The following is a 22,140-nucleotide window of genomic DNA, read 5'->3' on the forward strand; positions in this document are numbered from 1 at the left end:
CAGAAGGCCTCTATGAGTTCAAGGCCATGCCATTCGGATTGTGCTCGGCGCCTGCAGCATTCCAGTGCGTGATGGCCACGGTGTTAGCAGGGTTGAAGTGGCAGACCTGTCTTGTTTACTTGGATGACGTCGTCGTTTTTTCTGTAAGTTTCGACGACCACTTGAGACACCTTGAAACAGTACTGAAGACAATCAAGTCTTTTGGACTGACTTTGAAACCGGAAAAGTGTCACTTTACATACGAAGAGCTGCTGTTTCTGGGACACGTTATCAGCAAGTCTGGAGTACACCCCGACCTGCTGAAGACGGCTGCCATCGCGAAGTTCCAGCAGCCCGTCAACAAGAAGGCAGTGCGTAGATTCCTTGGCATGTGCGCCTACTACAGGTGCTTTGTCAAAGACGTCGCTGACATATCAAACTAAATTTGACGTCGAGTTCAAGTGGGAAACACCGCAGGCCGACGCATTTCAAGAACTCAAATGACGCATGCAGTCACCACTGGTACTTGCACCTTCGACGAAGATGCCGATACGGAAATGCACACTGACGCCAGTAGCCTAGGTCTCAGCGCTGTCCTAGTCCAGAGGAAAGATGGACTTGAACGGGTGATAGCTTATGCAAGCCAGTCACTGTCAAAAGCGGAAGGCAATTATTCTACAGCTGAAAAGAAACGCCTTGCCATCATATGGGCTACAGCAAAATTCTGCCCTTACCTATATGGCAGACCGTTCGAAGTCCTAAGCGACCATCACGCCTTGTGTTGGCTAGCGACCTTAAAGGACCCATCAGGACGCCTATCACAGTAGAGCCTCAGATTGCAAGAATATGACATCACTGTAATTTACAAGTCCGGACGAAAACACTGATGCCGACTGCCTGTCTTGCGCTCCCGTGGACCCGCCGCCTTTTTAGCAACAATAAGCAAAGACGACTTTGCCGAGCAGCAGCGAGCGAACCCAGAGCTAAGAAGCCTGGCGGCGCGGCTCCATCCAACTGATCTCCCTACCGTGATCGCGCTATGTCGGGCGAGCCGTCTACAACCCCCCTTCAAAATATAATCCCGGCCCGCCCGCAGCGCTTGCTTAGACAGCCAATCAGAGGCTCTCGTGCCTTCGTCGTGCAAGATGGTGCAAGTGCTAGTTGTCTCGCTGCTTTTCTGGTTCATTGTGTTTGCACCTTGCGGGCCTTCTCCTGCAGTGTTGCTGTGAAGAACTGGCAGAATTTACTTTTCGCCGTGAAGCTTGAAATCATAAATCGTGCCGAATGCAGTGAGAAGGCAGATGACCCCACATCATGCAAGATTCCGAGGAGCACTCTCAGCACAATCTTGAAGAATAAGGGGTACATTAGGGCTAAAGCGGACAAACTCGCGACCCGGTGCCTGTGGCAACCGACGCGTACACACGGCCATGTACAAGTGGTTTATCCGAAATTGCCTCAGAGGTGCCGGCTTCTGCATGTGCAGTGGTGACTGTAAATTCTGATGAATACGACGACGCCGTTGCCGGTGTAGCCGAAGTTTGGAGTGAGCTGTCAGAATTTCCGGAAGCCGTTGACAAGTCAATGGTCGACAAGTCTGGGAGTGCAGATGATGGTGTCGCAACCACGGGAGAGCCCGAAAACAAAGACTACATTGCCGACATGGTACCAAGCACAAGTGAAAGTAGGCACAATGAGGAAAGCAACGCTGGTTCTTTGCTCACATCCTCTGAGGTGATTAGTGCACTCGCACTAGTTTGATGCTTCTGCACGAACGTGGAAGGTTGGGGCCTCAGCTGCTCCAACTCTTTAGACAATGTGGAGAAGTGCGTGCGTCGGAGGTAGCGAAATTGCCCAAGCAGAAGAGAGTAAAGGACTATTTCATGCGAAACTAAGCTATTTTCATCAATAAAGTGATCTTATAAATGGTACGTGTTTTTATGACGTCCCAATTTTTTAGCAGGCTTATATCAAATTATGCCCTATATCGAACTGATAGGCATTTTTTTACAAGTTTGATATAGCCGGTTTTGACTGTAGTCCGTGTTGTGTGACTGGAGCCATTCCACCAGCGCTAACGAACTTTGCGACTTTGCATAGCTGAACTTCGTACTCTCTTTTCTTTTTTCGACTTCGTTTATTTGTTGTTTTGTTACTTTTCTTTAATAAGTGTCCTTTTTGTTTTTAGTTCTCCTTTATGTAGCACCGGGACGATGCTTTTTGAGAGGGGGCATTGACACGTGTTCTTTACCTTTTCTGTGTGACCGCTTTTCGCCGTCTAACAAATGTTTAAGCACAGCGTGGGATGTGCCTGCATGTATCGGAAGTTTCTCGAATGACATCAATGGTTCTATCCGCTGTCTGTAGTCACCGAACCTTGTGTAATCTAATTTCATGTATGTGCGACGCAAATGGTGTAGAACTTTCTGGAAGACACACGGGCACCAGCGATTACTCTGGAACCTTTGATGACTGATGTATAAAAGCCGACGCACTTGACCCGCTGAGCAGATTTTTGACGATCACCGACTGTGTTCGCCGCTGTCACCATTCTTTGAGTGTAGCCTGTTCTTAAGGGCCTAAGTTCTCCCAATAATACGCTAATTTCATCATTCCCAGTTTTGCTGCTTTCTTCACTGTCACTATTACATGACAATATGTCTGGCATGAAAACAAAGATGAATCCCAGCATAGGTGCCGACTATGTCGAGGGCTGGAGGGATCGAGCATCCTCCCCCCCGTCCCGAAATTTTTCTGGTAGGCTGTGTCCACCCCCCCACTTTGATGATTAGCGTTGGGGTCAGAAGGCATCATGTATTCTTTTGTACGGTTTTGGACAAATCGACTGAAGAACTACAGTTGCCCAAAAGTTTAAAGAAAAGCACAGCCTTAAATTGCCGCAGCTACATAGATCTGTCTCGCATCAACAAAGGAGAAGGATTACAACACCAAGAGTTTTAGATCCAGTTCACCATCAGGGATTCCGACTAGCAATGGCAGCTCTTCAAACATCTAATGTTCCAAGTATCTGTGCACAGTCAAATGAATGGCCATTTGATAAGTGCAGGTGTTTCTTTCATGCACATTTTCTTCTAAGACTTCGAACCCTTCCCGAATACCTGAATCAACTCTTTGCTCGAAACATCAACTATGAACTTACCTTTAAAAATAAGTCCAGCAGAGGTTACGCATCATCCTAACGAATATAAATGAAATGTTTACAGCAAAATGATGGGGACTCTGAGCACCATAATAAACTCCACAGCATTAAACTCATCTTGAATGAATGGTGGAGTGCCAGACGCCGAGAACGGTTCTACGAGGTAGTCTTGTGCCGTCTGGGAATTGGCCACACACAACCGACAGCCATCTCTTAAGGAAGGGGGACCCACCAGTCTGTGAAGCGTGCTCAGACAGCTTATCATCGATACATTCCGGTGAGATTTTTCCCACGGTCTCAATGGGAAACCATTTTTTCCTGCCTGGGTCTCCTTCGCCACTGTGGCGTGGCAGCCTGTTACACAGCAGTTCCGGCGCTTATTCTTCTTCCGCTTGGGATTCCGAGAATATATGTTAACTAGAGCAATTGAATTGAAACCAGCTGCCAACTGTTGGAATCGCAAACACTGCGGGACAGAAAATTGAGTGCATTATCGACATCCAAAACCAATGTGGCCATTAAAACTGCAGACTCGACAAGCGACGGCTGCACGTTCCATGAATGATAGATGTCACTCCTGTTATGCTCACTGAAAGGTATGCCAACATTGTCACTGGAAGCGACCTGTAAGGCCGCTATGGGTAATGCTAGGCGTTTTCGGCACGGCTGCTGGAGAAAGAGAAAGATAAGAATTTTCTCGAACAAACTCAAAGGCCCGTGAGCGTGGACAGAAGGCTCAAGCTCTTTGAAGGAGACAAGGGTGAGAGAGCAGCAACCTAGCGTGTGCTGCAATGCCTACTCCTTTTCTCAGCACTGGCGCCCGTTGCTAGACTTTTCGGGCCATGTTATATAAGAGCATGCTCGACATGCTGCATGTCGTTACTGTATTTGGTTTTTAGGTCAGGCTTTGAGCAGCGCAGTAGACAACCCCAGCTTATGGGAAGTCGTGAAGTGTGAGCGTTGAGCTCAAGTGTTAAGTGTTGTGTCAGCTTTGGTAGCTGAATTGAAAGCTTTTGTTACTTCTGTGTGCGTGTTACTGTACTGTTTCTGAAGTGTTATATAAATCAAGTTTTTCTGTTTCTCCGTCTGTTGACCATCCATCATCTGCAAGTCTGTCTGTGACATGTCCCATGCCTAATCTGTGTGCACCTCAAGGTAGGTACCAAAGTACGAAATTCGAAAAGTGTCGCACCCTTCCATAACCAAACGTATGCTCAAACACATTACTGCGGTGTTTAAGTGTCTACAGGAATAACCTGGCACAACATCCTGTATTAATCACATTGAACAATAACTGGCCCAGCTTCATAAGGAAACAGATTCATAAATTGGAAGTCCCAACAAACTATTTTCCACCAACATGAGACATGTCGCACAAACATTTGTATCAATGAAAAGGAAGTTTGTCTGGACCAGCGTAGATGAATTATTTTTCTCCTCTTGTGTTGCCCCCATCCCCTTGCAGCTAGCTAGCTATCCCGTGTCGTTCGGGGTTCTGAAAAGCACTACCAGACGGGCCAACTTGTATGTGCAAGGTGAACAGCTACGTGTGCGGCGCAAGTATGTGTGTAACGACAGCAACAAAGCAATGGCGATGGCATGAAATTATTTATTGCTCCTCTGGCAAAGACATGTTACCACTTGTTCCGTTACAACCTGCGCCAATACTGAAGGCAGTGCAATGATGTGAAAATTGGCATGCTCTTGCTTTTGTTAGCAATTTGTTGCTATGTGACAGCAGGTGCACGAAGGTCAGTGGTAAGGTTGACAATTATTCATGCGTTCCATTCCTGCTTTTGTGGCCTATTGAAAACTGGTGCACACGCACCTGCTCTCAATTTTTTATGCAAACTGTTGCTACACGACATTAGGCAAATGCCAATCGCCTCACAGTGCTTCTTGGCATTGGCATGAGAGAAGTAAGCATGCGTGTGTGGCTTAATGAGTAGAGCTTTCGTACTGGAAGATCTTCGTTTGATGCCAACATCGGACATGTAAATTTCATTTTGTTGTTGGGACCTCAATTGAGGCAAGAACGAAACCTATCAACTTACTATGAATTGCCTGGTATGAAATGCTTTGCATTAAAGGTGCCCAAAATTTAAAAGACTTTTTTCCTGTTCAATGAAAAATTTTGATATTTTCGGAGATAGTGCGTATTAGATGGCAGTACATTTTGTACATCTCATAATTTTTGTTACATTTTTTTCTTAGTAGATACAAGTGTGTCTTTATAAACTTTGTTCGATTTTACCCCATAATCTTGATTCTGTCAATTTAAATCTTTTTAGAGTGCAGCGCTTTGTCGCCCGTTCCTGCATTTCACGTCGCCGTTGAGCCTCGCCGTGGCCAGCTCCATAGCCGGAGCCAGTGCACTGCTCTAGATGCATGCACTCCTGGCGCCATCTCTCGCACACGACGCGAGTCTCTTCGCTCCTCCTATGCCATGGCACCTCTGTGCGGCGGCGGCAATCAGAGCACCGGCTCGGTTGCGGCTGATCTCGATAATGTGCTGCTCCCCATGCCGAAACGCATAGACGCCGTTGTTGGCCACTGCAAGTGCCCTCACTCGCCGTGGCCACGACCGCGCAAGCGCGCACAGTGTTCTGCGGTTGCTGACGCGCCGGCTTAGTACCAGGGGATGATGGTGCGCACTTCCCAAACCGAACCGCAGAGCCACTTCCAGTTGACTAGCTAGCAGCATCAGCGGCATCAGTCAGTTGCTACCACCTCTTCGCCGTGCAACATTCCTACGCGCCTACGCGCTGCCTCCCGCAACCTTCCGATAAGCGAGGCAGTTGTGCTAAGCTATGCTTCGTTTACGGCGGCTGGTGCGAAATGTTCCGCACGAGACGGATTGTTCGAGGCTCACAGATGGTTTAGCCAAAACAGCTCAAGAGCTGCGCTCAAATTTAACATTAGGAAGTAACATAATCGTCGGCAATTTTTTGACATGCCTCTCGCTAACGAAACTTTTATGCATGAAAAGTGCATTCATTCTGCATTTTGTTGATGTATTACATAAAATATTGAGTGCAACACTTCTTTCAGAAATAAAGATGTGTGTAGCTTACAAAAACCACTATTTTCCCCACGGTAGCGAAAGAGTTGAAGTGTACCCTGGAGCTATAGCTACTGCTATTGCATGACAAAAGTATTCCTCAAAACCAATAAAACAGTTAGGTGCAATGTCTGAAATTTATGTTGGCTGCTACACAATCACCGGCAACCTCGCCTTACAATTCAAGTACCTTAGTGGACCAGTAGCAAGAACACATTTTCATAGCGCATGCCATTTAGATATATCTTCCAGGGTTTCAGAGAAATGTCATGTCAATAGTGCCATTTTAACAATGAGCACATGCTCGACTATTTCGTGAATTCCAACAGTTTAGTTTCAGTGCTTGTCAAAATGTGCCTTAACAACATATTTTCAGGGTGTCTACCAAGTTGACATTTCCAAATTCCCTGAGCTTTCCAGGTTTTCCCTGAGTGCGTTCGCAAAATTTCCTGAGTAATGCAGAACAATGTTTTATGCCACGACGGGCTGAAACCATATCACCCGATGCTGTCACTCTCTAGTAAGCATATGAAAAAAATTTTAAAAAAGAAACGACTTAATCCAATTTGAATACTAAGGAGTAGTGTTTATGTTATTTGAAATGAGAATAGAAGGGAGGGGTTAGTAATATGCACTGCAAATAAAATGTCTTCGAAAAAAGTAGCAAATCGAGTCAAACATTCTCAAATACTGTACGAATAAGAAGGGGATGCATACAGAAGCAAGTATTTTCGAATATGAGCTATTTCTATCAACTGATAGCAAGCTCAGTGGTATGAGGCCCAAGCATTGTCACAATCGAGATTCTCTCTCAACAGCTCGTAAGTCAGCCTCAACTGCCCTGACATACTCTCAGCTCGCGCATGACGCCACAGTATTGTGTTTCACTGCTTTAAAGAGTTTATTTTGATTTGGATGAAGGACACCTGCATCTCGGCACCAGCCGGTACTTTGTTTTTTGAGCTCAAGCTCCTTCAAAACTGCGGCAGCACACTTCCTTTCCTATTCATTCCTCAATGCGTAGGTTCTTTCTGTTCTTGTCCTCCTTTGGCCACTCCTTCGCCGCACAGACCATTTGACGCATCTTCTTGGTCAGTTGCACAGTCCACGTCCGATTTTTAGAACTCCCTAGGAGCCACGAAAACGTCAGAAAAATAGACCACTTGGAAAAAATAAATGCATGTCATTTACGGCCCTTAAGGGCTCAAACCACCACAGGCACATTCGAAAATGCTCTGAAGGCCTGTCGGTACATGTATTAGGCATATCGGTGCTTGTACTGTGACAGGAAATACCGGGCGCACGCGTGTATAATTAAGGAATACATACTGTGTCCCATGGCAGTAGCCGCTTCCCACGCTTTTTATGCTTCACTACAATACTTTTGCGTATGCTTCATCAAGTAACATTTCTGTACAGAGGCAAAGCTGACTTTCAGGAACTGGCATTATGCAACGCACCATGCTTTCCAAGCTTCTAAGCCAATCACGAGGACCACAAAGGCACAGTCTGTGCCATTGCTGACAACAGTGAATTCTTTAAATAAATAACGTGGCACCCAACACTCTTAGGCAAAGTTACACCTTTTGGGGTGTATCTCTGCCACACAACAATAATCGTCATCTGCCTTGCTTGCGTTTCCTTTTTTGAAAACGCCGTGCCCGATGCTTTCCTGTCGACAATGCTATGTCACACTGATAACGTGCATGCTGTTCATTACTGGAAAGTACTGGGCTCGCCGCGTTAAAGAAAGGCAATGCGGAGAAGACAGGTGAGAATTATTGTTGTGTGGCAAAAGGGTGTACATTTGCTTAAGAGTGAACGGCAAGAAGCTTCATAGCGAACGTCGAAGCAGCTAGGCCTAGCGTTGCCGCAGTGGTGGCTACAACTGCCAGTATATCTACGTGCATCTATACGGTATATCTATCTACCGGTTCGAGGCGGCAAGGTAATCAAAATGGCAGCAGTGGTGGCTTTGTTTAATGCTATTTCGGACCTGCGGTCACAGCAAAACCTCCGGAAAATGGGACAGCAAAGAGTTCTTGCGTCCAAAATTTCAGATGTTCTGATACAGTGATACAATGGGGTAAGTGATGGTGCCGCGACGACGTCCAAATTATCGGGAATCCGGGAAGTTGGTCGTTGACTGTACACTGGAAACTCCTCCAGCCAACGACAGGGTGTCAAAGACGATTCATTATGATTCCTGTCTGTTACTCGAGCCAGCATTACCTCGACTTTTGACTCTTTCAATAAAATTACAGCTAATTTTCCCTAATAGAAGCACAAATTCCCTGAGCTTTCCCCGAGTTTTTCCAGACTACTCAAAATCCCTGAAAATTCCCTGTTTTCCCGGTTGGTAGACACCCTGATTTTATATGTACGTATGTGTGTTCAAGTCATAAAGCCTGTTAACACAGGCTTTCAAATGATCAGCTTACACTCAGGAATGCAAATCCTTGCTCTAAAATAAATAAATAAAAATAAAGATTAAATGGTAGGAAATAAAAAAAATAAGCACACAACACCTTCAAGTTAATTAGCACTCAGTGAGGGCAGTAAACCAGATCCAGAAATAATAACATAACTTCTTTTTTAGAGTCATGTCAATTCGCAATTGCTCTACTCATGCACTTACCAGCTTGTCTTTTAGCCTGAGGACCAGGTCAACAACTTCCACTTCCTCCTTGTCCCTTGTCCAGAGAAGCAAATCCTGGGAAGGAAATGGTGTAATACTTAGGCCCTATTTACTTATTTTCATTGCAAGAACAGAATGCCCAACAATCAGCTTTTGGGTATCTTAGTCTTTGAATGTTTTATTGCGCAAGCCATTCAATGACTGATTTTGCAAGAACAGCTGTGACCTAGGAACATTTTCCTCTTTCTCTTTTTCCAGAGGTTATGAACAGCAAGTGTGATACAGATAAATGCTCTAGCATAGTGATGACTACCTTCCACAAGAAGGGATTGTTAGAGAACAGCCAAGGCACTGTTCTAAAATAATGTCACTGAAAACAGACTCAGCCAGAAAATGAAGCAAGACGATGCGCATGCAACTTGCAGAGGTGTCATTGCTGGCTTAACCTGCAGGATGCAGCCAACCCAGGAATTCTCCAACTACACTGGCCTCAAGTTGCTTTTCAAGCTCCCTGTCCTCAGCAGCCAGAAAATTGAGAAAGTTTGGTTTGTTCTTTTTGGCGGTGGAAGAGGCAGCCACGTCACCACACCATGACATACAATGTGTTTGCTCTCCACGCAATAGAAGAAACACCTTGTTGTGTATTTGCGCGCAATGTCGTACTTGTGTTGTGAGATGTGCTCTTGACGACTGGAACACAAACTTGCGAAGGAAGATGCAACACCCGGGCAAAAAAAGAAACAGGTGGCAGCAAACTGAAAAGGGAAATGTAAAGGAAGAGGAAAGTGCTGGAAGACAGTGTGGGCAGTGGGGCTCAGAAGGCTGACAACAAGGAGGCGGTGGCAGTTTATGAAGCGGTGGCAGTGCATCCCTAGACAGAGCCAGGAGGCATCCCTGCTGTTCCAAAGAACCAGGCTCTTCCGGAGATGTTCACGGACAACAGTCCATGGTCAAGCAGTGCTTGGTTGACGGGGCGGACTGACCGATCAGGCAAGAGGACACTGGCCTGACCCACAACCTGGGCTCCGCCAACCATTGCTAAACACTGATCTGCGCCCGGCTCTATTGACGTCTCCTGGAGAATGCAGCTCCGACCCATTTGTTGACTGTGCTGGTCACGACAACTTAGCCTGGCATGGCAGATATCATTGACAAGGGGTTCTACAGTTCATCCTCCACCGCATCCTAGGCAACCACCCCATCATCTGGGCCGACACAACTCCCCGGGTGAATCCATGTGTACACAATCACTGTGAATTTATTACTTTCTGCGTCGTTGACAGGCAGACCTTTACAATACTTAGACCTATTCTATAACTTTGATCACATCCTGTTGATTTGTTCCTACATGCTGTAACGATGCTTTCATCCAAGTGCTCCTGTGTTGTATATATAGGTTATTCCCTTTCGTGCAAGTTTAGCGCGAAAAGATTGAATTTTGTGTACAAATGGCTCTGTCCATTATTCGCACTAAGGTTGCCCTTGCATGCACAAAATTTCCCAAGAACCTGTCATTACACACCTGAAGTGTTTCTTCTGCTCAGTATGGTGCAATTCCAATGTCATGCAGAGATGTAGAATTCGCCAGATGTGAGAGGAAGATGTCATGAATGGGACAGTTCAAGATGTGATGGCTCAGAGAACACAGTGCGTGGTTTCTCAAAGTGTTCCCGGGAGGTATGCAAATGATGAGGTGAACGGACTGGCTTCTTGGACAAAGGAGTGAGGCATTCATCTAGGGGCCATATTCTGAAATGTTCGTCTTCCGCGATAGTTTCGCCGCCACGATAGTCACATTCCATAAATCAAGCGACTGCTTACCCATGACGTCGGCATGCACGACCAACATGCGCTCTCAAACACTTGACGTAATAGTTGTGCGGAAACCCGCAAGGTGGAGAGAAGTAATTAATAAAGGGAAATCAGACATCCACCCATTCGTAGCAAATGCTACAAAGGAAACCCATACGGGTTCCTCGAAAGAAAAGCCTCGCAGTTGAAGAAAAAACTGCGAGGCTTTTCTTTCGAGGAACCCGTATGGGTTTCCTTAGTAGCATTTGCTATGAACGGGTGGATGTCTGATTTTCCCCTTTATTCTCAAACACTTTATATTGCACAAGAGAGCGCACTGTGCAACTGCAGAGCGGCTCGGGTGTGTTGTTTTCGAGTGTAGTGGCCGCAGTACGGGTATGGCCACTTTAGGTAAAATAAATTGAAAAGGGAAGTGTGACATGTTTTACTTTAAATTAATCAACAAATATTGCCGCAACACAATGTGTGTAAGATGCCACCAAAAAGACTACTATAAACTACCACCTCTCTTATCTCTACTACACCCCGTCACCAACCGAACGCCAAAAGACGTGTTCGTTTACACAATATATGTCGAGAGCACCCATCAACACCATGACGTTAAAATGACGTAGGCTGTAACTAGATGGTGCTGTTTGGTTTCTGGTTTCGCTAAAACAGCCAATCCGCTTGTGTCGTTGGTGGAGGTGTGGTCAAGGTGATAGTTTCGCAGAAGGCGAGCGTTTCAGAATACGGCTCCAGAAGTTTCTTACCGACTTGATGATGCCTGCTGATCCACTGCTACCTTCTCGGACAACACCCTGATCAGCGAGCTTCAGATACATGATTATTTCCTCGACATGTTTGTGGGTGCGCTTTATTTTGTTGCCCTTAGAGGCCATTTAACTAAAGCTTTGTGTGAGGTGTGTCATGGTGGATGAATGGTTGCGCCAATAACAGTGGGCATTCGGTGCACCCCGTGATTTCTGCGGTGCAGCAGAAACACTCGGTCAATCTTGGGCTCTCCCTCCTACAAAACAGAGCGGGCTGCACTTTACAGAGACTATGGCTCACTTGACAACATTATATTTCCTGCTGATTGTGCATCTGAACATGACCAAGCTCACCGAGCCGTTGTCATTTTTGAAGGTGACACATTTACACTAGTCTAAACATTCTGCTCTCTTATGTCTAATTTTGTGCCAAGGAACATTTACCAGGCGTTAAGTACTGCTTGATGAGTTTTCCCACTATCGTTTCCCTATGCACCTTTCCCTTCTAGAGCTGGTGGCAGCTGCCAGCTCTTTCTTTCTCCTTTCTGTGATCATTTTATGTATACAATAACAATATATGGTAGCGGGAAAGCCCAATAAACCATTATGTTCTGGCTATTATCGCAACTGTGGCTTCCATGCAACGATGTGTCACCGAGGACAGTCGCAACATGGTGCATATGCCCCGAGAAGTTATTTCCCCCCCAGCTATTTTCAAATAAGAAGACCATTCTTTTGAAGTATACAGATCACCTGCAGTGTACAAGCATAATATACTGAAATCAGTCATGCTTACATCTACGCAGTATTTGGGCTTCACAAATGGTATCAAGGCATGCTTTGACTACTCACAGCGTCTGAAATGGCTTCAGCGTGCAATGCCTGCAGTTTCTGAGAGGCTTCTTTCCGGCGTCCCTGGTACCATCCTATGAAGTTGCTGCTTTTGAAAAATCTCCTGCACAAGACATTTATCAATGGAAAGGATCAAAATCCCACTTGGTCAAGGCTTTAATAAAAGAGAAAAGAGCTTTTTATCACAACCAGCACAACACACAAAGGAAATAAAAGCCACACAGAGCTTGTGATGAGTGTGGGTGCCCAAGAGATGTTCACATTCATGACAAGCACACATGGTGCCTGCCTGTCTTGTTTCGTTTCAACCCTTTCCTCATGTGTGGAAATGCAATGCCAAATGAGATGTAGTAGACTTGATGAGTGTCTGGCTTCTTGGTAGGATATTTACGCCTGTACAGCAGTGCCTCAAATGCATCACTGACATACAATGCCTCCTGTGTTGCAAGCCACATACGTCGACAAATGCTTGATGATCCAGCCAGCTCACCCTCCATTGGCTGAATAGTACTTATTTGCATGCAAATTCTTGTTTTTTGCCAAAAGTGTTGTTGCGATACCATAGCAGTTCAGTGCCATTCTTCAATCAATGTGAAAGTTTATATGAATCAGACATCCACCCGTTCGTAGCAACTGCTACAAAGGAAACCCATACGGGTTCCTTGAAAGAAAGGCCTCATAGTTGAAGAAAAATTCGTCCTGGTCCGGGACTTGAACCCGGGACCACCGCCTTTCCGGGGCAGCCGCTCTACCGTCTAAGCTGACCAGGCGGCTAGCAGATGGCAGGGCGAAGTCGAATTTGTCGACAACACGAAGCAAAGGCAAGAGTTTGACGTAGTAGTTCTGAGGAAACCCGCAAGGTGGAGAGAAGTAATGAAAAATTTTTTTAATTAGTAATGAGAAGTAATAATGGCAAATTCGACTTCGCCCTGCCATCTGCTAGCCACCTGGTTAGCTTAGATGGTAGAGCGGCTGCCCCGGAAAGGCGGTGGTCTCAGGTTCGAGTCCCGGACCAGGACGAATTTTTCTTCAACTATGAGGCCTTTCTTTCGAGGAACCCGTATGGGTTTCCTTTGTAGCAGTTGCTACGAACAGGTGGATGTCTGATTTTCCCTTAATTCATTACTTCTCTCCACCTTGCGGGTTTCCGCAGGACTATACGTCAAACTCTTGCCTTTGCTTCGTGTTGTCAAAAAATTCGACTTCGCCCTGCCATCTGCTAGCCGCCTGGTTAGCTTAGATGGTAGAGTGGCTGCCCCGGAAAGGCGGTGGTCCCGGGTTCGAGTCCCGGAACAGGACGAATTTTTCTTCAATTATGAGGCCTTTCTTTCGAGGAACCCGTATGGGTTTCCTTTGTAGCAGTTGCTACGAACGGGTGGATGTCTGATTTTCCCTTTATTCATTACTTCTCTCCATCTTGCGGGTTTCCGCAGAACTACTACGTGAAATTTTATATATTCACCCAAACATTTTTGCGTTCTTGTATGACATGCACACATATTGCCTTGCTCTTTGACCAACTTTGCCAACTTTTTCAGGCATTGGAATATAGTCAACATGCAAAAATCTGAACGAAATACATAATTTTACTTCATGTTAATGTCACAGAGTTAAAACAGCAATCAATAAAGATGCCATAACACATCGGATATCAAATTACAATATAATACAGAAAACTACTGTTATAATTATGTAATTAGGACCAGAAATAGACTGCCATTTGGCATCCTCCACATCACAATCTCAAATGCACATGAGCTGGTCACTAAATAAACTTGACGCCAATTTCACAGCTGCACATGGGCCGTCACTGCTGAGGCAAGTGTGCTGTTGGTGAGTGTACTGCTGTCATGAAGCCTTCACTGCACCTGAGAAGACAGAACAGGTGTGGTGAGCTCAATTAAGATAATGGCACATTGCCTGCAATAAAAATGCATTGGCAACGTCATCTGGACACAGAGATTGCAGTGAGGCCCATCAAGCTGCACAGCTTTGGCAACTAAAGGTGATGCGAGCTAGACGCCCTTGGCTAAGGTGTCAAACTCTGGATACATGTGCCTGCTTTGAGCCGTTTCCCAGCAGTTTGAAGATTTATTATGCTTTCAAGACAGCCACTGAGACCTTATGTGAACAAAATTTTCCTTGCACTGGCCTGTAGACAAGAAGAAATGACAACAAATGCCTCTGAAAAGTATTTAACAGACAGCACGACACGAGTGACAGAAGTCTTCACCGCTTGAACACAAAAGATGCATTAGGATCACTTTTATTCATTATTTATAATAATGATGTTGTGAACGTTGCTACATCCAGTCATGATTACCAGGAAGTCGAAAGCGTCTATGAAGACGTGGAATTGGCAATGGGTAAAGTCAAAACAAAATACACTATACTGATGGATGACTTCAATGCCAGGGTAGGCAAGAAGCAGACTGGAGACAAGTCAATGGGGGAATATGGCATAGGCTCTAGGAATAGCAGGGGAGAGTTATTAGTAGAGTTTGCAGAACAGAATAATATGCGGATAATGAATACCTTCTTCCGCAAGCGGGATAGCCAAAAGGACGTGGAGGAGCCCGAATGACGAGACTAGAAATGAAATAGACTTTATACTCTGCACTAACCCTGGCATCATACAAGATGTGGACGTGCTCGGCAAGGTGCACTGCAGTGACCATAGGATGGTAAGAACTCGAATTAGCCTAGACTTGAGGAGGGAACGGAAGAAACTGGTACACAAGAAGCCAATCAATGAGTTAGCGGTAAGAGGGAAAATAGAAGAATTCCGGATCAAGCTACAAAACAGATATTCGGCTTTAACTCAGAAAGATGACCTTAGTGTTGAAGATATGTAAGACAATCTTATAGGCATCATTAAGGAGTGTGAAATAGAAGTCGGTGGTAACTCCATTAGACACGATGCCAGTAAGTTATCGCAAGAGACGAAAGATCTGATCAAGAAACGCCAATGTATGAAAGCCTCTAACCCTACAGCTAGAATAGAACTGGCAGAAATCTCCAAGTTAATCAACAAGTGTAAGAAAGCTGACATAAGGAAGTATAATATCAATAGAATCGAACATGCTCACAGGAACCGAGGAAGCCTAAAAGCAGTGAAGAAGACAGTAGGCACAGGCAAGAATCAGATGTATGCGTTAAGAGATGAAGCAGGCAATATCATTACTAATATGGATGAGATAGTACAAGTGGCTGAGGAGTTCTATAGAGATTTATACAGTGCCAGTGGCACCCACGACGACAATGGAAGAGAGAATAGTCTAGAGGAATTTGAAATCCCACCAGTAACGCCGGAAGAAGTAAAGAAAGCCTTGGGAGCTATGCAAAGGAGGAAGGCAGATGGGGAGGATCAGGTAAGAGCAGATTTGTTGAGGGATGGTGGGCAGATTTTTCTACAAAAACTGGCCACCCTGTATATGCAATGCCTCATGACCTCGAGCGTACCGGAATCTTGGAAGAACGCTAACATAATCCTAATCCATAAGAAAGGGGATGCCAAAGACTTGAAAAATTATAGACCGATCAGCTTACTGTCCGTTGCCTACAAATTATTTACTAAGGTAATTGCAAATAGAATCAGGAACACCTTAGACTTCCGTCAACCAAAGGACCAGACAGGATTCCGTAAAGGCTACTCAACAATAGACCATATTCACACTATCAATCAGGTGATAGAGAAATGTGCGGAATATAACCAACCCTTATATATAGCTTTCATTCATTACGAGAAAGCGTTTGATTCAGTCGAAACCTCAGCAGTCATGGAGGCATTACGGAATCAGGGTGCAAACGGGCCGTATGTAAAAATACTGAAAGATATCTATAGCGGCTCCACAGCCACCGTAGTCCTCCATAAAGAAAGCAACAAAATCCCAATAAAGAAAGGCGCCAGGCAGGGAGATACGATCTCTCCCATGCTATTCACAGCGTGTTTACGGGAGGTATTCAGAGACCTGGATTGGGAAGATTTTGGATTGGGGATAAGAGTTAATGGAGAATACCTTAGTAACTTGCAATTCGCTGATGATATTGCCTTGCTTAGTAACTCAGGGGACCAACTGCAATGCATGCTCACTGACCTGGAGAAGCAAAGCAGAAGGGTGGGTCTAAAAATTAATCTGCAGAAAACTAAAGTAATGTTTAACAATCTCGGAAGAGAACAGCAGTTTACGATAGGCAGCGAGGCACTGGAAGTGGTAAGGGAATACATCTACTTAGGGCAGGTAGTGAACGCGGATCCGGATCATCAGATTGAAATAATCAGAAGAATAAGAATGGGCTGAGGTGCGTTTGGCAGGCATTCTCAGATCATGAACAGCAGGTTGCCATTATCCCTCAAGAGAAAAGTGTATAACCAGCTTGGTCTTACCAGTACACACGTACAGGCAGAAACCTGGAGGCTTACGAAAAGGGTTCTACTTAAATTGAGGACGACGCAACGAACTATGGAAAGAAGAATGACGGGTGTAACGTTAAGGGATAAGAAAAGAGCAGATTGGGTGAGGGTGAGTTGAAATCAAGAAAAAGAAATGGGCATGGGCAGGACATGTAATGAGGAGGGAAGATAACTGATGGTCATTAAGGGTTACGGACTGGATTCCAAGGGAAGGGAAGTGTAGCAGGGGGCTGCAGAAAGTTAGGTGGGCGGATGAGATTAATGAAGTTTGCAGGGGGAACATGGCCACAATTAGTACATGACCGGGGTAGTTGGAGAAGTATGGGAGAGGCCTTTGCCCTGCAGTGGGCGTAACCAGGTTAATGATGATGATGAATGATGAACATTGTTACTAACACTGCTGTTAAGCTCCATTTGTATGCAGACGACTGTGTTTCATACTCTGACATTACAAGTGTCGATGACCAGGAGATGCTGGTCAATTCCTTCTACAACTGGAGTAAGAGCTGGCATAAATTAACTTCAATAAAATTATATCTATGACCTTTTAGAACAAAAAATAACCCCTGAAATTTGCCTACCCTGATCACGAGAAGATTTTGACTTATGTCAATGAGTTCAAATATCTTGGAGTAACGTCTTCTTCCAACCTAAAATGGCACAAACATGTCGACTTAATTTGTTCCAGGCACTAAAGCGACTTGAGTATTTAAAAAGAACAGTAAAAACAGCAACCAAGGAATGCAAACTAACAGATTATAAATACCTTCTGAGGCCTACTCTAGAATATGAATCTGCTCTCTGGTCACCTGACTGTTCATCTGACATACCAAAGCTTGAGGCTGTGCAGTCATCATCATCATCAGCCTGCTTATGTCCACTGCAGGGCAAAGGCCTCTCCCATACTTCTCCAACAACCTCAGTCAGGTGCAGTGCAGTAGAAGCCTAAAATTTATTTGTAATCAATATGATAGCAATTTCTTCCCTTCTTTGCATACTCAGCAATATGAACTGACTAGCCCCGCAACATGTACTTCTGCATGATGGCCTATTATCACTTGAGCCTTTGGCAGATAGACGCACGTGTGAAAGTATTATAAAGTTGCAGAAAATTGTAAATGCTTCTGTTTTCGTCAACGTACCTGTGACATTAGTTAGCTTTTCAGCGTATAGAACTTGAAGAGCTGATCTTTTGAATGTTGTTCCCTTCTAATCTTACTTAAATAGCTTCAGATTTTCTTTCTTACTATTTCCCATTGATTTGTGGAATAACCTACATACTTATCTCCGAGACATACCACATGAGCATTTTGTAAGGGAAGTTACTTTACATGTAACATGTTGATTGTATGTTGTATTAATGTCCTTTACCCACTCCTGCTATGCCTCATATCTAAGACATCAGTATTTGTAAATAAATAAAAATAACATAAATAAGAAGTCATGCATTGATACATTCTGACAACTACGCTAATGTATAGCTTCTACAGCACCGCAAATAAATTTAGAAGCTTCACATAATGCCCTACAAGATGACAGCAGCAATAAAACTCTGCTTCATCTTTCTGCAGGTAAAAACTAAAAAGCCGGCACAAGTGAACAAACTGCAATACATGAGTGCAGTCGTTGATGTACTTGCCTGTAAAGTGCTGCCCAGTCACCCTTAATGCCAGTTGTCAGCTGAGGACCAGCTGTGTCAAGACTACGAAGAAAATCATCTTGGTTGAAGGGTTTCAGTGATGGTGTGCCCTGGAATGTGTCATAGCCTTGTTGTCATCTACGGAAGCACATAACATTCTGCATGCTATTCACATGCTTCTGGAGCATCAAAATCGTTGTTCAGATACATTGAAAACAACAGTAAAGAACAGGCGCTTGGGGTGCGCCTGTGTAAGAAACTCACTAGGAGACTATCAATATAAGAAAAAGATGGTAAAAAACTTGAAATAAAATCCACAGTGACTGCAGAATTTGTTAAGGGTTGAAAATTCAAGACACCCATGGAGATTGCACACAAACTCTTTGCAGACTATGCGCCCTCACTGTAAACCATGGCTCTTTCGGTTCAGCTGTGCAGGCAAGCCCACCATACGCGAAACACACGGTACCTTGTATGGGGAGATGTTCCGCTGGAGCGGCATCAGACTGGCCATGTAGCGTTCCTGCAGGAAGAAATGCAGTTCGATCACTTCTCACTGTGCAATGTATGGATAAACAAGTTGCACAGGGGACAGCCACAGCAGCACATTCCTGGAAAAGTTCATTTGTCTCCCGCATTCAGTTTAAGAAAAACAATAACATTGTTCCAGGCATAAACATCAGCGCACACCCTTAGAGTGGGTCCTTGCTCAGAAGTCTAGCATAGGCATATTTAGATTAGTTGACATGTTGAATTACTGACACGCTCTTTGCATAGTTTTGGTTTCATTGAAAGCATTTTGTGGTTGGTTTGGCAACTGGAGTCTTACTGCCGATTCAATGGGTGCTTTCTCCAAGTTGCAGGGCACGTTCACTGCCAGCAGTCAACATATCAGATTAAAGAAACATTTGCTGCAAACGTAGTTCTCACGAACTTACGAGTTCTAGGTATGGCAAATATTTCGTCAAATTTCATAAAACATCCACGGCTATTTTGGAGTTTGTGAAGACAGGCTATGGGGCGACAATGCAAAGGTACAACTTGGCTCTGTGGAACGTGTGCCTTCGTGACATTGTTGTGCATGTGAGCAGACAGCCGGGTCTTTCACCACATGCTGTTGTGCAAGAGGGTGTCTGAAAGTTTAGATGCTGTGGTGGAGTGACTGGAAATGATTGGCCTCGCCTTCTCCTGTCACCCTCTCCCCTGTGGCAGCTGCGGAAGAGGGCTCCAGCACTGTACAGATGTACTGGTTAGTACCCCAGCTCTCTAAAGAATTATGCAATGAAATAACAAATGCTACCTAAACGTCCTCACTGCAACAAATAAACGTGTTCGAGTGCATTATTCCTTCAATAAAGTGAATAGCTTTCTGGAAGTGTTTAGCTATTCTCATACATCGACATTCATCATTGATGGTTTCTGCATAATTATTTTCTTTATTGTAGTTATCATTAACCTCATAGTTAATTAGCCCAACTAAACAGGTAATTCTGTCAAAATATTTGGCTTCCAGTTAACTTGCTTTCTTGAAGCTGTGCCACCCTTATCGAAAATGAAGTTGCCACAGTTAAATTCAGCACATGCAGAGTTTCCATACGAAGAGGTGTGGCTGTGCTGTTGGCACTCTATGGTCTGTGGTGTTTTACCTTTCCAAGAATTGCCGCTGCTGATGTACTTTTTAACTTCACCCCCTCTCTTGAACCCCTTTTCCTTCCTTTTAATGGTAACTATCAAATGGGAAGGTCTTACCTGTATGTAAAGAAGTTGCAGCTTTACCTATTATGCGAAGCAGTGACATGTTAACTAGTGCAATATAACGCACACTAAGCCTTGTACCGTTTTGTGCCATATTGGTTAGAGTAAACACGTAAATACATATGAGCAATCTCCTTTCAAAAAGAAGAACACTTTAGTCAGTGATGATTCTAGTTCAAGTCAACATCATTCATCTAGGATTTGGTAATCTTTGTGTCACATGACAGTCACACACTGGCAGACACTGCGTCAGGCGCATGCGTGTCAGCAGATTTGGGGAGTGGAGGGAAACCTTCCTCCTACAGGCAGCGCACACGAATCTCAAGAGCTATCAGCACCACCGGGCATGTCCCGTGACATTGCGCCGACATTGCTAGAGTTTTGTTTGGTCTCGAGCAACCGAGCGTGCCAGCAACCAAAGAAGGAAAGTTTTTGCCACCGCTCCTGCGTTGTCCTGCACATGGTTCACCAACCATATTTCTGCCGTGGCAGATGCCACAGCCACCCTTAACCCAGCTGGTAAGTAACTTCCCGGAATTTGCTACACCGACAGCTTCTGCCCATCCGGCCGTGGTTTTCTGCTCACAGAGTGGCTCGTCCACAGCCATCCAGCGTCGTCAACAATGCCATCACCACCCGCACCGGATTTAGGAAGCCAACGGGCCTGCTTCCCCTTCAGTGAGCATGGGAGCAGTGGCAACGGCATGGCTCCAATGCTTCGTTTTTTTACTGTGCAGGTGTATACGCAGTATTCTTTGCACGCAAAAAGGAGCGACGATCGCTGTTTGCTACTGTTCCCATGCCCACGGGTTTGCTGTGGTATTGATTGCTTGTGATTGTTTTTCGCTCGTTCTCCTGCTATTGTGCTCGGGTCACATTGAGTCGAAACCGGGTACTACAACTCACTCCTAGTCCCTCCTAGATATGGAGAGCCTACCAGACGATCCATCTGATCAAATGAAGGTTATGTTTCAGCTACTGAAAGAAGTGCACTCTCGTATGCTACAGAGCTCTAAAGGTCAGGCTGAAATAACTGCGGACATAAAAGCCATTAAAAGTAGTCAAAAGAACATTGAATCAAAGTTAGCTGACATGCACAAGAGGCTTGATGAACTCGAGGAAAAGGCCACGAAATTTGACAACATTAGTCAAGAACTTTCATACTTAAAAAGAACTTTATGGATGAGCAACGTAATCAAAATGATTTTCTGCAGTCTCGTCTTGACAAAGCTTGTTGTTGATGTCTTGTTGTTTCTTACATATCCTGTCATAAGCATGTATTTGAGTTTTCAATTTTATGTTTAGTTTATGTTTAGTAAACTTATGCTTAAGTTTTTTTGTACCAAAAAGGTTACTGTTATCACGCTGCCATGTATAACGCCTCCTGGGTCCAGTCAAGCTGCTGACGGCAGCTTTTAGCCCGGGAGGACATTTCTAGTCTGTACTAGAAGAAGAATAAACTTGAACTTGAACTTGAACTTAAAGATAGATCACGATGTGAGAACTTAATATTTAGGGGTATATCAGATGCTAAAGAGTCTTGGGCAGATAGCGTACCTAAACTATTGGAAGCACTGACTGAGGTTGTCGACTTGTGCTCTGGTGCTTTTATCCAGCGCGCACACCGCCTGGGCATTTTTTCACATGATAAGTGCCGTCCTGTCATAGTCAAATTTACCGACTCAAAAATGAAAGACAAGATACTCTCCTTGTATAATGAATTCAAGTCGAAAGGCATCACTATCAGTGAAGGTTTCTCGCTTGCAACACACTTGGCTTGAAAAAAACTGTTTGAATTCAGTACCACCTACGCTGGCCCACGCTCTTTTAAACTACAATACAACAAGCTGTGCTTCAATAACCGATGCTTTATGTACAACGCAATCACTGGCACTGTCGACGAGGTCGTGACACGTGGCGAACATAGTGTGCAGTGGACAGTGACCACTGACACTGCCAATGAGATTGTCACATGTGGTGAAGCCAGTGGATTAGATATCGATTCTGTATCGGAAGTTGTATCGTAGGGAATCGCGAGGGGCAGTGGGAAGTTATCTCCTGTGTCTGTCCTTTTTACC

General features: G+C 44.7%; 1 protein-coding gene across 5 annotated transcripts in view; it reads right to left on the bottom strand.

The window, feature by feature from the left end:
• Positions 1-22,140, bottom strand: part of LOC142585995 (protein DENND6B) — a 102,631-nt gene that overhangs the window by 12,560 nt on the left and 67,931 nt on the right. For 4 of the 5 annotated variants that reach the window (XM_075697174.1, XM_075697177.1, XM_075697175.1 and 1 more), the window contains 4 exons: positions 18,777-18,830; positions 18,308-18,417; positions 12,255-12,357; positions 8,839-8,913 (listed from right to left, as the gene is read on the bottom strand). In XM_075697174.1, coding sequence (XP_075553289.1) covers positions 8,839-8,913; positions 12,255-12,357; positions 18,308-18,417; positions 18,777-18,830 — 342 coding nt within the window. Of the gene's footprint in view, positions 1-7,146; positions 7,329-8,838; positions 8,914-12,254; positions 12,358-18,307; positions 18,418-18,776; positions 18,831-22,140 lie in introns of those variants that run through there. The other variant, XM_075697176.1, reaches the window with a different exon arrangement.

Source organism: Dermacentor variabilis, chromosome 6 (genome assembly GCF_050947875.1).
Source record: "Dermacentor variabilis isolate Ectoservices chromosome 6, ASM5094787v1, whole genome shotgun sequence".
Classification (NCBI taxonomy): domain Eukaryota; kingdom Metazoa; phylum Arthropoda; class Arachnida; order Ixodida; family Ixodidae; genus Dermacentor; species Dermacentor variabilis.